This window comes from Bombina bombina, chromosome 3 (assembly GCF_027579735.1).
Source record: "Bombina bombina isolate aBomBom1 chromosome 3, aBomBom1.pri, whole genome shotgun sequence".
Taxonomy (NCBI): domain Eukaryota; kingdom Metazoa; phylum Chordata; class Amphibia; order Anura; family Bombinatoridae; genus Bombina; species Bombina bombina.
The window spans coordinates 715,268,232-715,286,774 of NC_069501.1; the positions used below are offsets into that span (position 1 = coordinate 715,268,232).

The 18,543-nt window shown below is 36.5% G+C and overlaps 1 protein-coding gene across 2 annotated transcripts in view; it reads left to right on the top strand.

Moving 5' to 3' along the window:
* Window positions 1–18,543, top strand: part of MSI2 (musashi RNA binding protein 2) — a 986,805-nt gene that overhangs the window by 948,286 nt on the left and 19,976 nt on the right. The window contains exons 12-13 of one of the 2 annotated variants that reach the window (XM_053707533.1): window positions 2,206–2,382; window positions 16,301–16,509. In XM_053707533.1, coding sequence (XP_053563508.1) covers window positions 2,206–2,382; window positions 16,301–16,509 — 386 coding nt within the window. The remainder of the gene's footprint in view (window positions 1–2,205; window positions 2,383–16,300; window positions 16,510–18,543) is intronic. The other variant, XM_053707534.1, reaches the window with a different exon arrangement.

Genomic DNA, 18,543 nt, shown 5'->3' on the forward strand with positions numbered 1-18,543 from the left:
ACATCAATATCTCTTGCCATGCCACGTTCTACACAGTAATTGGTTAGAACAGAGCACAATGCATTTACATCAGTCCCACATTGGCTACATCAAAGAAGGAGCAGAGTATGGATTCCACCAGTCTTTCTAGGGGTGTTTGTGTGAATTGATCTTGGTTTGTAAAACCTTTTTTAAACTGTGCTTTCAAAGTGTCAGTGTAAAATATTTCTATACCTATCTCTTTAAATACAGTGCTTAAAAGGGACAGCAAAGCCAAAATTATACTTTCATGATTCAGACCATTTTAAACATCTTTCTAATGTACTTCTTTTATTGAATTTGCTTTCATTTTCTTGGTATCCTTTGTTGGAAAGCATACATATGTAGACTCAGGAACAGCAATGCACTACTGGGAGCTAGCTGCTGATAGGTAGCTGCCCATATATGCCTTGTCTAATGTGTTCAGCTAGCTCCCAGTAGTGTAGAAAATTAAGCAAATTTGATATCAGAAGTAAACTGTAACGTTGTTTACAATTGTATGCTCTATCTGAATCCCCAGAATTCTGGGTTTAATGTCCTTTTATTTGATGATATATGCTGCATAGTAGTAAAAAAGAAATAACTTTAATGTCCCTTTAATTCATTCTCTCACTCTCTCCATTAATCCACCTTCTTATTTCTTATTCATTCGCTTATTTTTTTTAGATTTTTATTTTCAGCATAGTATGTCTAGAAATGATAGAATGACTATGGAGTTGTATCTTACTGTAGACTGCAAACCTAAGAGAAAGCCTGACTATGAATACAGCTGAAATACCTTGTTCTGTGGCAAAGAGACCACCTAAGGGGCAGCCTTTGTGGGTCCACTTGTGCCTTCAATACAGACTTCCCTGAAGTAGATCAGCCGAGTTCCGTTCAGAAGTACTCGTTGCAGAATACTCCTTTGTTTCATTGTTTGTATTTTTTTTACTCCGTCTGTAGTGTAAGGCATTTTGCAGATATGTTGGAAAATGTGAGAATAATGTCATTAGATGTGTAGATGAATAAAACCTTCCTAGGTTTATAAAAAAGAAAATTAACTCTTTTACAAGCTCACCAGAGCTGTTAATTAGGAAAGCCTGGGAACTTTTTTTCCCATTATAATAACGGATGATAAGATATAATATCTGCAATTATGTTATTATAATGCAAGTTTGAAGAGGAATTAAACTGTGAGAAATTAATCTTCTTTAATACAGAATAATATTTGACTATTGATTTATTTGGATTACTAAAATTATTATTTCCTGTGTTAAATCTAGAAGACCATACTAAACAATAAAAGTGTATATTTAATTTTTTTATATTTTTTTTCTTCTTAATAATTTAACCATATCTGTTTGTTTAGTTAATATTATGATGTAATGGAGGCACTTTATGGGTGTTGAGTGCATATCCTCAAAGTGGCTAATGGTACAATGGTCCAGATGATGAGGGTGTCTGTTTTCTTTGTTAATGGGAGACAATGTGACGGCAAAGTGTAAGAGTTCAGGAATGCTATAACCTTTTCTGGCTGTTGTGTTTGTGCAAAATAAGCTAAAAGGTTCCAACATATACCGAAAAATGTTTTAGTGCTCCATTTCTAAATTTGTTTTCCTCTCCATTTTTCATTTTGCAATAAGTCATGTAAACATAGATGTCCTCCTGTTAAGGCTGACAGAATATATATATATATATATATATATATATATATATATATATATATATATATATATATAATCTACTTATGTTGTCTTTGATGTAGTTTATTGCTCCTAATAAGTAGTTTTAATAGGATCACAATATAGTGAAAGTCCATAGAAAACCCAAAGTCCTTTATAATAGAACCTCAAATGTTTTTGAAAGATGTATGAGAAAAACAAAAATGTTATTGAAATTGCATCTTTATAGTATGATAAATACAATTCATGTTTATGTGTATGTATATTAAAAATGCTACTTTCTGTTATTACTATTTCACAGTACTTTACTGTAATGTGTCTTCTTCTTTGTTCACGTTTGATAAACATCATTACTGCTTTGACACTCAACATATTGGGTTTTTTATGCTTGTGTCCATTTGAGAAGAAACAGTGGATGGGTGAGGACTGTTTGGAGATTTGTTGTCTAACATTTCTTGCATTTATATTGAGTGAACTAATAAAGTCGTATGTAGAACCCACAGTGATGCAGTCAATATGTCTCTAGGAATCCCAGATTATGGTTTCTATACTTCGCCCGGTGACCAACGGGCTGCCTTATCGTTCGCGGATTATGGTTCCATGGGGCCTCGAGCGGCACAGATGCTTCGTAGTGAGCATGCTGCTTCAGCAAGTAACTCCCCCCTCCATCACCTTCCCAGCCCGGATCAGTTTAAGAACCAAGGTTTGTACAGATTTTTATGTTTTCGTTGGGTGAGGGCAAATGTTATCCATGGGTAATGCCATAAAATTCATGGCATGCATGCCCAGATTGTAGTAAAACATGTCTGCTTGGTCCCATCTCCATTATATGTTGTAGTGTGAGATATTAATAGTGCTAGTCATAAAAAGAAAATGAATACATTGTTTCTTGAAAAAAAAAAAATCTTTTCTAAGACAGAAATGTTTCCATCATCATAAAGTGTTTGAATGCGATGTCTATATTCATAGCCCTATTTTATTTTTCTTCTTTCCATTTGGTTTATGTTCAAAGATCAGCTTACAGCAATATGGTTGAAAAGTAACAAATCTTTTTTGCTTTTTTTTTATTTGTTTTTATAAGAGTAGTGACAAAAAGACATAGGAAGACAGAAAACATAATGTATGCAGCAATTTTAGCAGTTCTCTCCAGTTCTTTGGCACTTGGAAGGTTTGCTTTAGCGAGCTATTTTAAGCCGCCTTCAACAAATAGTTTGCAAACAACTCTACAAATGTGAAACATAATAATGCATTTTATTTTGTTAATTATATTTACAAGGCTTAGAAATTCACTGTGTTATTGTTTAGTGCTGAGGTATTTTATTGAAACTTCAAATCCACCTTTAACCTAACGGGGACATGAAGCAAATAAATTTAATTCTGGTTGAGTTACAAGGCCAAAGTACTTTCCTGAGAGGAGCTGTAAGACGCTAATAATATACGCTTTCTTCCTGCAGTGATTGTATTCACTATTGCAGTGATTTTTAACCTTTTTTTTGCCGTGGCACACTTTTTTACATTAAAAAATCCTGTGGCACACCACCATCCCAAAATTTAAAAAAAATCACACATTGTAGCCTAATACAGCATATATATATATATATATATATATATATATATATATACACATACACACAAACACACACATACTGTATGTATTGTGCTGTTATGCCATGCCTCCTACAAACTAACCCTGCACTGGGAGTAAAAAACAAGCAAAGTTTAAAAAATATGTCACACTGTTGTCAGTCTGCCGTGGCACACCTGAGGATCTCTCACGGCACACTAGTGTGCCACGGCACACTGGTTGAAAAACACTGCACTATTGCACAGTATTTGCATTACCACATGTTCTATGTTATAACTTTATTCACTTGTAGAATAGATTACCACAAAGTAATATTTTTTCTCTCCTTGCAGAAGCTCTCTAATGTGCACAAAAACCTGAAAATGCCATAATGACTCATGACTTGAAATTTCACTATATTTTATCAGGCGAAGGTTTATCTCCTAATGTCGACCTTTCATGTCCAACACTGGATACATTTGTGAGGAAGCTCTTAGCTCACGTACTGTAGTAATTTATAAGCCAATGAGGCAGATAAACTAACCTAAGCATTTTGTACAGCATCAGTATCTACAGTTGTATTTTGTAGTGAATAGCAGCAAATCCCCTACTACTGAGATATATATAGAAAAGTTGCAAGGTTAGTAAGGATTTCACAAGGGGAGACAAAGCTAAAAAAACGAAATAAACTTGTTTATACTATAAATAATATTTCGCCTCTTATGAGAACTATAGGAAACTTTTTTTTCTATTTTAAAATATTTTACAGAATGTTAAATGTTATTCAATTATAGTAAAGTGCTAGATTATCTCTCAGATTTGCAATGGCAGACAAGTATAAAATATACATTTTACTTGGTTTATCTGTAGTACCACACCTAATACTAGAAATATAACAAACCTGTTTGTTTTTTCTTAATTTTAAAATGTTTCACCAAAGTTGTTTAATTGAACGATATGTTATAGGTCATTTCTTTGGAAAGTGAATTTATATCTAAAAAGATAATCAATTGTTATTAGATGATCATTGAAGTGACTTAACATTAATTCTTTACTTCAATTAATTTGAGTATATTGTAAAATCTTTTTTCTTTTTTTAATTACTGCACGTTTAAAAGGAAAATAAAACCCTTCTTGTTTTGTGTAACATTCTGCTTTGTGCTATGCTCCCTAGAGAGACTAAAAAGCAAATTCTGTAACTTAGCAATTTTTATTTTTATTTTTTTTAATAAAGGTGCAAATTGCCTAAAGAAGCTATTTGTTTTGCAGGTTATTTGCTTTTTGGCCATACTAGGGAGTGTTTGAAGTTTTCGTTCATCGATACTTTGAGACTGAACAACCTGCACATTGCAGGATTTTTTTTTTTTTTTAAACTTATACCCACTTAGTGGCTGTTTCTATCTTAATATGAGGAGAGTCCACAGCTTCATTCCTTACTTGTGGGAATACAGAACCTGGCCATCAGTAGGAAGCGAAGACACCCCAGCCAAAGACTTAAATACGTCCCGCACTCCCCTCATCCCCCATTCATTCTTTGCCTTTCGTCACAGAAGGATGGCAGAGAAGTGTCGGAAGATTCGGGGTGGTCTCTTATGGAGGGTAGTACTTTTCGCTATGGGACTGGAGTTTTAATTAGTGTTATCAACCCCTCAGTGAAAGCATTGACGGATGTTAGGGTCTGGAGATGCATGGAGAGTCTTTCTGCGAAACCATCCAGACTCGTATTAATAACTCCTAAGAAATCAGTGTTGACAAGTTTCACTGCCTGCTTCTATCACTCAAGTCCATGTCAGGTGCGATGCTACAAGACTGTCAAACTTGAGAGACTTTGTGTCTGTTCCACGGCGATGATTCCGGTAAGATCGTTTCATTTTATTTTATATAATGTAGGAAGACAGGGTCACAGTGTGACTCCTTTATCTGTATGGAATCAAGGGTTAATATCTCTATCCCGCTTGACGATAGTTTGTCGTTTAAGGAGCCCATGGATAAGAAGCTGGAAACTTTGCTAAGAAAATGTTTCAGCGCACAGGATTTTTGTTTCAGCTGGCAGCGGTGGTTGTTGCGGTGGCTGGAGCCGCTACCTATTGGTATGACTTGCTGTCGGAGATGATCAAGGTGGAAACTCCCCTCAATGAGATCCAGGATAGAATTAAGGACTTGAGGGTTGCTAATTTGTTTATTTGTGATGCAAATATGCAGATTATCCGCTTGAATGCTAAGACATCAGGATCTTCTTTCCTAGCCCGTAGTTGAAGTCTTGGTCGGCTGACATGACTTCCAAATCTAGATTACTTTCCCTTACATTTAAGGGGAAGTTTCTTTTTGGTCCAGGACTGGACTCTATTATATTCACGGTCACTGGGGGCAAGGGTGCCTTTTTACCACAGGATAAGAAAAATAAAGCTAAAGGATAAGGTCCTAATTTTTGTCCCTTTCATTTGGATAAGTCCCAACGTCAGCAGCCCTCCACGAAATCTGATCAGTCCAAGGGAACTTGGAAACCAGCTCAATCTTGGAACAAATCCAAGCAGAACAAAAAGCCGCGAAGCAAAATCGTCATGAAGGGGCAGCCCCCGATCCATCGCTGGATTGTGTGGTTGGCATACTATCTCTCTTTGTGGAGGCTTGGCTGGGAGACGTGCAAGACCCTTGGGTTCTGGAGGTCATTGCCCAGGGTTACAGGATAGGTTTCAAATCTCATCCACCCAGGGGCAGATTCCTCTTATCAAACCTGTCTTCAAGACCAGAAAAACGAGACGCCTGTCTAGGGTGAGTGAGGAAATCTCTGCTCCCTAGGAGTCATTGTGCCAGTACCTCTAGCAGGAAGAGGTTTGGGATACTACTCACACATTTTTGTGGTCCCAAAGAAGGAGGGTAAGTTTCGCCCGATCCTGGACCTAAAGTGTTTAACCAAGTTTCTGTCGGTACCATCGTTCAAGATGGAAACAATAAGATCTATTTTGCCCTTAGTTCAAGGAGGACAGTTCATGACGACGATAGACTTGAAGGATGCTTACCGTCATGTTCCAATACACAAAGATCACTTCAAGTTCTTAAGATTTGCTTTTCTGGATCATCACTTCCAGTTTGTAGCTCTGCTCTTCGGTCTGACTACTGCTCCAAGAGTCTTTACGAAGGTTCTGGGGGCTCTGCTCACGGTGGTGAGATCCAGAGGCATTGCAGTAGCACCTTATTTGGATGACATTCTGGTCCAAGCTCCATCCTGCCGGCTGGCAGAAGACCATTCGAGAGCTCTTCTTCTTCAATCTCATGGATGGAAGATAAACTTAGGAAAGAGTTCTTTGGTTCCCAGTACCAGAGTGGAGTTCCTAGGCATGATAATAGATTCCATATCCATGAAGATATTTCTTACAGACCAGAGACGTTGCAAAATTACTTCCAGTTGTCTTGTCCTCCAGACCTCCTCAAGGCCATCTGTGGCCCGGTGTATGGAGGTGATTGGGCTCATGGTGTCCAGCATAGATATCATCCCATTTTCCAGGTTCCATCTCAGACCTCTACAGCTTTGCATGCTGAGGCAATGGAACGGTGATCACTTAGATCTATCCCAACAGGTTTCTCTGGACAGCCGATCAATTGCTCTCTTGGTGGCTCTGTCCAGATCGCCTGTCCCAGGGGACATCCTTCTTGGGACCATCCTGGGAGATTGTGACTATGGATGAAAGTCTATCAGGATGGGGAGCCATATGGGGTTCCAGGAAGGCACAGGGCCGATGGACTCAGGAGAAATCTCTTCTCCCGATCAACATTCTGGAACTTCGAGCGATCTTCAACGCTCTAAGGGCTTGGCCTCTTCTGGGTTCGTCCCAGTTTATCAGATTCCAATCGGACAACATTACCTCGGTGGCTTACATCAACCATCAGAGGGAACGAGAAGCTCCCTAGCCATGAGGGAAGTATCTCGGATTCTGGATTGGGTGGAGGCCCACAACTGCTCATTGTCAGCGATCAATATCCCGGGTGTGGACAACTGGAAAGTGGACTTTCTCAGCAGACAATCGTTTCATCCGGGGGAATGGTCTCTCCATCCCAAGGTGTTTGCGGAGATTTGCAACAAATGGGGGGTGCCAGAGATAGATCTTATGGCGTCCAGACTCAATACCAAGCTACCTAGATACGGGTCGCAGTCCAGGGATCCCCATGCAGAGCTCATGGATGCCTTAGCAGTGCCTTGGGGGTTCAACCTAGTTTACTTTTTTCCACCGTTGCTATTTCTACCTCGGGTAGTGGCCCGCATCAAGCTGGAGCAAGCCTCGACTATTCTAATTGCTCCGTTGTGGCCGAGCAGGATGTGGTTTGTGGATCTGGTGGGGATGTCATCATCTCCTCCATGGAGGTTACCCTGTCGCAGGGATCTGCTCGAGCAGGGTCCTTTTGTTCACCAAAATCTAGATTCTCTGAGGCTGACTGTGTGGAGATTGAACGCTTAGTCCTAGCCAAGAGAGGTTTTTCTGAAAAAGTAATTGATACTCTTATTCAGGCCAGAAAGCCGGTCACCCATCTACCATAAGGTGTGGAGGACCTACTTATTCTGGTGTGAAGAACTGGGATTCTCCCCTGGCATAAGGTCAGGGTATCCAGGATTCTGTCCTTTCTTCAAGATGGGTTGGAGAAGGGACTTGCTGCTAGTTCCTTAAAGGGACAGATTTCAGCTTTATCTGTGTTATTACACAAGAGGCTCGCTGAGCTTCCTGATATTCAGTCTTTTGTTCATGCTCTGTCTAGAATCAGGCCTGTATTTTGACATTCCGCTCCTCCTTGGAGTTTAAATTTGGTTCTTAAGATTTTGCTAAGGGCTCCATTTGAGCCCATGCATTCAGTTGATATTAAGTTACTGTCTTGGAAGGTTCTTTTTCTATTGGCTATTGCTTTGGCACGCAGAGTCTCTGAGATGGCGGCCTTGCAATGTGAGCCTCCTTGACTAGTTTTTCATGCTGATAAGGCTGTTCTTCGCACTGGGTTGGATTTTCTCCCTAAGGTTGTGTCTGATCGTAACATCAATCAGGAGATTGTGGTTCCTTCTTTGTGTCCTAATCCTTCTTCTTCGAAGGAACGATTACTTCATAATTTGGATGTGGTTCAGGCTTTGACATTTTATCTTCAGGCTACGAAAGATTTTAGACAGGCTTTGGCATTGTTTGTTGTCTATTCTGGGAACTGCAGAGGGCACAAGGCTTCTTCCACTTTCCTATATTTTTGGTTGAGGAGCATTTTCTGCTTAGCATATGAAACTGCGGGACATCAGCCTCCTCAGAGGATTACAGCTCATTCAACTAGAGCTGTGGCTTCTTCTTGGGACTTCAAAAATGAGGCCTCTATGGAGCACATTTGTCGGGCGGCTACCTGGTCCTCCTTACATACTTTTTCAAAATTTTACAAATGTGATGTTTTTGCTTAAGCTGAAGCAGCTTTTGGGAGAAAGGTTTTACAGGCTGTGGTGCCCTCAGAATAGGGTCCGCCTCACGTTTTCGTTCAGTGTCCTCTAGAGCTTGGGTATATGTTTCCCACAAGTAAGGAATGAAGCCGTGGACTCTCCTCTTTTTAAGATGGAAAACATAAATTATGCTTACCAGATAATTTCTTTTCCATCTGCATGAGGAGAGTCCACGGCCCCCGCCCGTTTTTTCTCCGTTGGGTGGACCTAAATTTTTGTTATTCTTCTGGCACCTTTTATACCCTGATATTTCTCCTACTGTTCCTTGTTCCCTCAGCAGAATGACTGAGGGATGAGAGGAGTGGGGGAGGTATCTAAGCATTTGGCTGGGGTGTCTTTACCTCCTCCTGGTGGCCAGGTTCTGTATTCCCACAAGTAATGAATGAGGCAGTGGACTCTTCTCATACAGATGGAAAGGAAATTATCTGGTAAGCATAATTTTTGTCATTAGTCAAGCTAGACAGAACTGTTAGAAGCATACTCCATTTTTGTAGTATATATTACTTATTTAACATTTAAAGACAGACGTTTGTCTCTTTTTTCCTTCCATAACTGACTGATTGCCATACATTTATATGCTCACTCACAGTGATATGACCTTTTTGTCTTCTACTTTTTGTGCATATTAAATGCTTATATTGGGCAAATATGCTGTTAGGTAACTAACACTCCAGGTAGCAGTTTCAGGTTCTATATTTATACAATCTTAGCATTAACGTTGGTTAGAATCCCTGTGCTTTCTGTACATGTATATTTTTTTGTTACAGAATCATTTATGGTGATTTTTTTTTTGTAGTGTTCTTCACTATGCACTAAAAAATTTGCAATATTATAGCCCTTATCTGATGCTGTTTGGTTATAAAGTTTACATCTATTTGGCAGTACACTCAGTGGCCCTTTAAACGAACATGCTGTCAATACCCACAGCCTAAGTATCTGAATTGCCATAACATCAGTACTTGTAGACTTATGACCCCACATCATTATTGTAGAAGTCTGCAAATTTTTTATTAAATAAAGGTTTTATTTTGTCCTTTTCTCAATATTATAGTTAAAAAAAAGGGACATTAAATCCAAAATGTTTATTTCAAGATACGGATAGAGAATACCATTTTAAACAACTTTCCAATTTAGTTATGTTATATAGTTTATTTTATTCACTTGGTATTCTTTGTTGAATAAACAGCAATGCACATGAGTAAACCAATAACATGAGCCATATATGTGCAGCCACCAATCAGCAGCTCCTTTTCAACAAAGGATACTAAAAGAATAAAAAATAGATAATAGTAATTTGGAACGTTGTTTAAAACTGCACATTCTCTCTGAATCATGACAGAACAAATTTGGGTTTCATATCCCTTTAATATATTACGTTTATTTTATACTGTGACAGGAAAATATAATATCAGATATAGAAATAGCTTGTTTCTTAAAACTTGATATTCTTTAACTAACTTGAACATGTACCACTCCTGTGGTAAATCTAGAAGATAATGAATGTGTAGGAATGATTTTGTCATAGAAATAATTTCTGTGTTCATTTCTGTGATCAGTGAGAATGAATACAACATTATATGTGAGTGTTCAATGAACTAAAATGAGTCTACTCTGTTATCATTTACTTTAAATGATGTGGTTTGCCTATAAATACAGTCTCCGGTGTAATTTTATTCATAGTTTGACATTTTGTATTTGATGTCTTTTTACTTACATTTTCCAATATTTTCTTAACACACATTTCATATGTATGTTTAAAGCAGAAGCTGTTCTATTAATATGCTCTTTAAGATATTGTGTGTGTGTATATATATATATATATATATATATATATATATATATATGTGTGTGTATGTTTATATTTATTTGTTTATTTAAAGTTCATCACTTTAAGGGGGTACCAAACCCAATTTTTTTCTTTCATGATTCAGACAGAGCATGCAATTTTAGACAACTTTTTAATTTACTCCTATTATCAATTTTTCTTCGTTCTCTTGCCATCTTTACTTAAGAAGCAGGAATGTAAAGCTTATGCGCCGGCCCCTTGTGTGGTTCAGAACCTGGGTTACTTTTGCTTATTGGTGGCTAAATGTAGCCACTAATACGAAGCGCTATCCAGGGTGCTAAACATTATTATTGTTTAATACATATAAGTGCCAAAACATTACACAGTGATGAATACACATAGTAGATAATTGCATTGCAATTGTTCATTTCATACATGGGAAAATCCCAGTATGTTAAACAAGATATATAGATATATGTAAAACTAGGATTTAGGTAAAGAACATTACTGGTGACATTTGTCAGATGTATTTTTACGGAAAAGTGGGTTGTAACATTAGCTGTGTAATAATATTGTCTAGGGCACTGCAGGTGACAGCATAAAACTGTTTTATAAAAGTTTTCCAGTTGAGGATGGGTGCAACGAGGAGGAGGGTGGGAAGTGGGTGTTATCTGTGCTAAGTGTAATGGACAAGGTGAGAGAACTGGGAAGGTTTGCAGAGTAATAGGACAGATTATGGTTTTGTGTGGGACAAAAATAAGTGATAAGATAAATGTGGTAAGGAAGAAAAATATCTTGGATACATGGTTGTGGATGATTTGTATAGGCACAACATGAGATCATAGGTAAAAGAAGAATAAATAGTACCTTAAATCTTCCCTAATAAAACTAGTTATCATACACATGAGCAGCTCGTTATATATGGTTGAGTATCCTGTGATTACATAGACATTACTGACCAGCAATAATAATAAAAAAATAGTACCTGAAATGTCCCCTAATTAGATTAGCAGTAGAGTATTATGTAATGAGCATTTTTGTCATTCCTAAACCTAAGTGGACACAATCCTGTTCATATAATGCCTACAATATTGATAAATTAATCTTTATGTGTGCATGGTCTTAAATATATACAGTCATTGAAGTTTTAAACTTCTCTGCTGTTAGTCTGCTGTTAGTGTGCTATCTTATCAATAAAAATATATACACTGCGTAACAGTGAAGGGTTTTTGTAACAAAATAACTACATGTAGTAACCCCCCCCTCAGAAAAGCCAACAACCTGGGTGCTGACGATTTATGCAATCAGACAATGAAGAGAGCATTCTCAGGGTTTATTTCAATAACTTTCTCTTATGGTTGGAAAATTCTGAGAATGCTCTCTTCATCTTCTGATTATTCTGATTATATAAATATATATATTTGTGTGTGTGTGTTAAATACAAAAAGAGCTTTGGAAAATGTTCGACCATCTACGAAAGTACCAATTAACATTTTGTAATTATTATTATTATTTATTCTTAAATGGTCTTGTTTGCATACAGTCTTGTCTCTTTCCTTTGAAAGAAACGACAGCTCAAATAAATGGTGGGCGTTTGTTTACAGTCTACTGAGATACTTGCAATTCCCAACATTTTTCTCTTCTGTCAAACTGGTGACAGCTTTAGGGAAAAAGTGAGTGCACGTGTGATGTAGTTCATAGTAAAAAAATAAATATATACTTAATCAAGACATAGGGCTATCTTAGATTAAAATCCCCAATAATAGTGAAATATTGTATCATGAATGCTAATTAGGCCTTTTTCATTAATAACTGTTTGTTTTAAAGCTACATTAGATTTGTAAAGTTCAGGGTGAGCCCTGTTCCTGCCAGTACACGAGTTATGTAGAGGATATTTCTTTAAACATAATTTCATACAAGAGTAGGTAAAGGCCGGTTGCCATTTTGTTAATCTTGTTTAATATCAAAGTGCCAAAAAAACAATAAAGGTTTTTCTCTAACAAATACCCTTTGGCATATTCATCAAAGATCAAAAGGACCAGTGTACCATATATTTAGGTACAACTTGGCATTCAGCTTTGAGTTTTTGTTGACAAAAATATCAGTCACCATAATAAATTGTCATGCGTTCACGCAACAAGTACATCAATATACCTGTCTTCACTTTCACATTTTGTTGTACTTTTTGCCTGTTTTCCATCAAATTCAAAGCGCTCTTAGAGATTAATTTGATAAAACTTTGTTAAAACTGAGTACATAAAAATGCTATGTGATCAACTCTTACAATTTATAACTTCAGAACAGGAAACTGCTTAAAAGATGTTCAAATTTGCTCCCATGAGCCGTATAATGAAAGAAGGAGCTTTTTTAATTCTGGAAAAATTAGATATCATATTTTACAGCACATTGCAATAAAATTATATCAATTATTTTTGGAATATGAATAACCTTTTAAACTAATAAATTGCATTTAATAAGTATGGCTTGTATTTTTAAAGTTCAGTCCAATATAGGTTATGAAGAATAAATATAGAAAAAAAGGCTGTGTTACAGTGATAATTCTAAGTGTGTGGGAATTCAACTTGAAATAAATGAAGTCTTAAAGGGACAGTCTACTCCAGAATTGTTATTCTTTAAAAAAGATAGATAATCCCTTTATTACCCATTCCTCAGTTTTACATAACCAACACAGTTATATTAATACACTTTTTACCTCTGTGATTACCTTGTATCTAAACCTCTGCAGACTTCCCCCTTATTTAACTTATTTTAACAGGCTTGCAGTTTAGCCAATCAGTACTGACTCATGAATAACTCTCCGTAAGTGAGCTCAATGTTATCTGTATGACACACATGAACTAGCACTGTCTAGATGTAAAAAAAACTGTCAAAATGCACTGAGATAAGAGACAGCCTTCAAGGTTTTATAAATAAGCATATGAGCCTAACTAAGTTTAGCTTTCAACAAAGAATACCAAGAGAATAAAGCAAATTTGATGATAAAAGTAAATGTGAAAGTTGTTTAAAAGGACATGCCCTATCTGAATTATGAAACTTTAATTTTGACTAGACTGTCCCTTTCAGCTTTAGTATATTAGTTATGCTGCATAATTATTTATGTTAATTAATACAGATGGCATTTGTTTCCTACAAAAGTGTCAACACTATATGATGGTATCCTGTGCTTAACCTTTCCACAGTGATGTCCCATCCAACAAATTGTTCTCTATATGAGATTTTGCATCTGAAAAATAGGTTGTTTCTAGCACAGCAAACCTGTTCTTATCCCCTTACACTTTAGATATTATCTTAAAGGGATATTTAACTCAAAACATTTCTTTTGTGATTCAGACAGAGCATACAATTGTATACAAGTTTATAATTTACTTCTATTATCAAATGTGCTTAATTCCCATGTTATTCTGTGTTGAAGAGATACCTAGGTAGCATCTGGAGCAGTACATGGCAGGAAATAGTGCTGCCATATAGTGCTCTTGCAAATGGATAACATTCTTGCAAATTGCTGCTGTAAAGTGCTCAAGACACGTGCACGCTCCTTAGCTTACGTCCCAAAGAGAATGTGATAAATTTGATAATAGAAGTAAATTAGAAAGTTGATTAAAATTGTATGTTCTATCTGAATTATGAAAGAAAGAATTTGGGTTTCATGTCCCTTTAAGTTTCTACATTGATAGTAGATTGTACCTACAGTTTATTTTGGCATAGACAGTTTTTACAAGGTTTACAAGTACAGTTTTTTTTATAATTGTATTATTTACTGCCCTCAAATGATACCTAGGTTGTTACTAGTTTTCTATTCATCACACCTCAAGTAACAACATTTATTAGCGTTTGTTGCATTCAGTATAAATACCATGTCATGATTGTACTTAGGGATCATCAGAGCTGCATATAATGCAGGATCTGTGTAGATTGTTTTAGGGACCATTATGGATAATTAAAGAGGTTTTATAATGCAAAAATTCCATGCTTTGATATTTTTTTTTACTGGTTTTAGCATTGGAGGGTTTCAACACATAGTTAAAATCTACTTTGGAGCCACAGGTATTGCAAGGTCCAAGTAGGAAACAGATGGTGATGCGCATCCATGTGTAACTGCCTCTCCTGATTGGCTCACCAGCTATACCCTGGTCTTTACCTATCTATTTGGTCTCACCTTGTATCGCATTGGTGCTGAATAACTTAAAAATAAACAAAGTTTTGCTAGATGAAGGATTCTCAAACCCTTTTGTGTGGGTTAAATGCATAGCAACAATAACATGGTCTCACACATTAGAACATGCCATTTTAGGTTTAGCAAGTCCCTTTAAATTATAATATTAAAATATATAGGAGTAAAGATTAACAGTAGCTTAGGTGAGTAATAAGAATTTTGCTATCAGTCCACCCTGTTTCATGTATGTCATAGAATGCCTGTTTTCCTGGAATTAGGAAAATCACTATCTAAGCAAATTAGTGTATATATATATATATATATATATATATATATATATATATATATATATAAACGTGTGTGTGTGTGTGTGTGTGTATGTGTATATATATATATATATATATTTATATATGTGTATATATATATATATATATATATATATACAAAAAGTCCCAAGGGCTCTGCACACACTTTCAATCCAATGATGCTGCCCGGGGTGCACTCCAAGTGTGTGTGTGTATATATATATATATATATATATATATATATATATATATACACACACACGCAAATGGGAAAAAATCACTATAGTCTACTAGTCAGGGGTTAAAAGTTACTACACCAGATAAAGATATGTAAATAATTTATTTATATATATATATATATATATATATATATACACGCACACACTTACAGTGAATGTAAACTTTAATGAATCAGTGCCTGTTTTTTAAAAATACTATTAAAAACAGGGGCATTTTCATCCATGAAAGTTTACATTGTAGCGTATTTTTACAAATACTTACCTTTTCTTCAGGAAAGCCAGATCGGCAAACCCCGCCCGCATCTCCTCTGTACCTACGTCAGCAATGATAAAACCAGCTTTCTCCAAACATGGCTTCCCCCCCAGAGCCTCCATCTCGTGAGGCCATGCCATGATTGGAGGAAGCCGGTTTCGTCATTGTTGTGTAAGTACAGCATGAGAAGCTGGCGGGGGATCGCCGATCCGGCTTTCCTGAAGAGAAAGGCAAGTATTTCTAAAAATACGCTGCAATCTAAACTTTCATGAATATAAGTGTCCATGTTTTTAATAGTATTTTTAAAAACCGGGCACTAATTCATGAAAGTTTACATTCACTTTAAGGACTCTTCTCATTTTCATTGTATGTCCTTTCTTGAAAGTTTTTGTACTTTTTCCACTTTTAGATTAATTGCAAAATTCCCATCCAAGGGTTTATTAACAATTATTAGAATTAACATACGTAGCATTACATCTTGTTCCTTTGTCGTTTGCATGGGATGCGAATGCTGTTTCCACATGTCCAAATGTACCCCAATAATGAATACAAAAAATATTGCATGAAGATTTAGTAAAGTATGTTAAATGAATAACCCACTGCCTATATTATGGTGGTTTGATGAAATGATTGCTATTTTCTAGCTTGATAGTGGTAATGTGGACTGACTTTTTCATTAAATATGTGCTGTTGTTCCGCATGGCCTTGGTTGAGTGTTTAGATACTGGGCTTAGCCTGTTGATTCTAGTGTTTTAAGCTTTTATGTTTGTTTAGTTTTCCGTGTAATCACTCTGCATGCTGTGCTTCTGCCCTCATACGTGGCTTTATTCTTTGCACACCAGTTATGAATAGCTACAGTGCTCAACCGAATTATGGCGCACCTGCTTCCCCAGCAGGCACCAACCCAGCTCGACCAGGAGGATTTCCGGGGGCCAACAGTCCAGGCCCAGTTGCTGATCTATATGGGACTGCTAGCCAGGACTCCGGTGTGGGTAATTACATTAGCGCGGCAAGTCCTCAACCGGGCTCTGGCTTCGGGCACGGAATAGCTGTAAGTATCATTTTTTCCTTGGCTACATGTTAGGTTCAATGTAATATTTATAAAGAAGTGACAGAAAGCCCTGTATTTCAGCTTTGCATTAACCCACTCATTTCTTGGACACTGCAAAGGTTACATGCACAATTGTTCATTATATGGTTCACTTAACCTATTGACACACAGCCACTACCATTTCATATAAGCTGCTGCATTTACTAATAGACCTGTTTCAAAACTGCACACTCCAGTGCCCAGCTGCCTCCTGAATTATCAGAGTAATAGAAAACTATTGGCTTATCTCTGCTCATCCGTTAAGGGCAAGATAAGCATCTTTGCCCAGTACTTTGGTTGTAAACCAAGGTGAGAACTCTGCATTGGTCATCGTGATTGATGACTTCGGGAAGTCTCCTTTGACTTGTATCATATTATTGTTTATCTAGTTTATTCTTATGGGGCGACTATGCAAACGCTGGTCGCCCTGCAATGGTTCTGTTGCTCAGTTCACTCCATGTTATCTGTCTACTCCACATTAAGTAATTGTACATCTGATAAGCATACGTTTATCTTGTACCAAATAATCAGTGATATTCCATACTGTAAAGTACCAGTCCAATGTATATCTAATTAGCCATGTCTCTAAAATCTGTGAATATGTCAACCTAAATAAATCTCTAAAATCTTTAGTAATGACTTGCAATGCATGTGAACCAACCCCTTTCACATGTGCTGTTAACTGATGTTTGCAGTGTATGGTAGAGTATAATCAACAATAGTTACTGCAGCCTCACACACACACTCTCAATGTTTTCATGATATTACTTCTCTTTTTTATCAATATGCATTAACAATTTAGCTGCTTAAGAAGACACTGTGCGGTCTGCTCTGTTATATGGGTTAAATATGAAAGAACTCATATAATATACGTGACTAGAAAATACATCACTGCTCCCAGTCTTGTCCCGCACAAGTGTATTCTCCTCATTGTTTTAAATTTAGAGCCATTTAAAAAGAATGTCTACTGTTATAATAACTCTTAAACACTCGGGAGTGGCAAACGCACATAGTCACTAATCATTGGCTGTATGATGTGCAGGAACACACCTAGTATGTTTAACCCTTTTTGCAGGGAGTAAAACCACTGCAACATAATAAATAATTATAATGAATTGAGCGTTTTGATTTTACAATAGAATGTCCCTTTTAAATACAGTGTACAAAGCCGAAATAAAGGACGGAAATGTGACTGTCTGTTTCACTGCCTAAAGGCCATATATTACTAGGAGAGGTGATGCTGTTTCTCATGGTGTCTCCAGCTATTTATAGCAGTTTACTGTTTAATTTAGCAGATAAGGACATAATAATATTTGTATGCATTTGTGTGATATTCTATGTAATAAACATTCTGAACTAGTCACTAACATCTTTTTAACAGCCAATGAAAAATGCATTTTGTTACCACTGTTATGCAACAGTGATCTGTAAATCTGGATGGTAATTTTACTTAAGCAATTTGCATGCTTTTCATATCCGTTTGCAAAATATTTTGTTGTATGTTGGCAAGAATGTGTTTAATTTGTCCTGAGGCTGCCAATTCTAACACCCTACCAAGAATTTTTTTGTTTATTTTGGGATTCATTTAGATTTATTTCTGTAAATGAATGTTACATATAATCCCTTTTTTTTTTAATTATAGTTTTTTTATGATTATACTTTATATGTTTCAATTATAATCCTGAGACTTTTGGAGGTGTATTTATTCAAACCTTTTATGCCATTATTAAACCAACTCATGAGTCTTTGAGTGGATAACGTGTTAGTATGTTCCATATGTAAGCTAGGTGATAGAAAGTTATAACATATTATATATTCTGTTGGGGTGTTGTACATTCATCGTATTTAGACAGAAGGACATTGGTAGTATTATCTGTATTTATAGTTATGCCCTTCCTGATGGTGGGTTTACCCTTATGCATGAAAGGAGAAGATTATTATTTCTTTCAGTGAAAATTCTCTAAGCAGCTTCTTTAGGTCCATTTGCAGAATTTG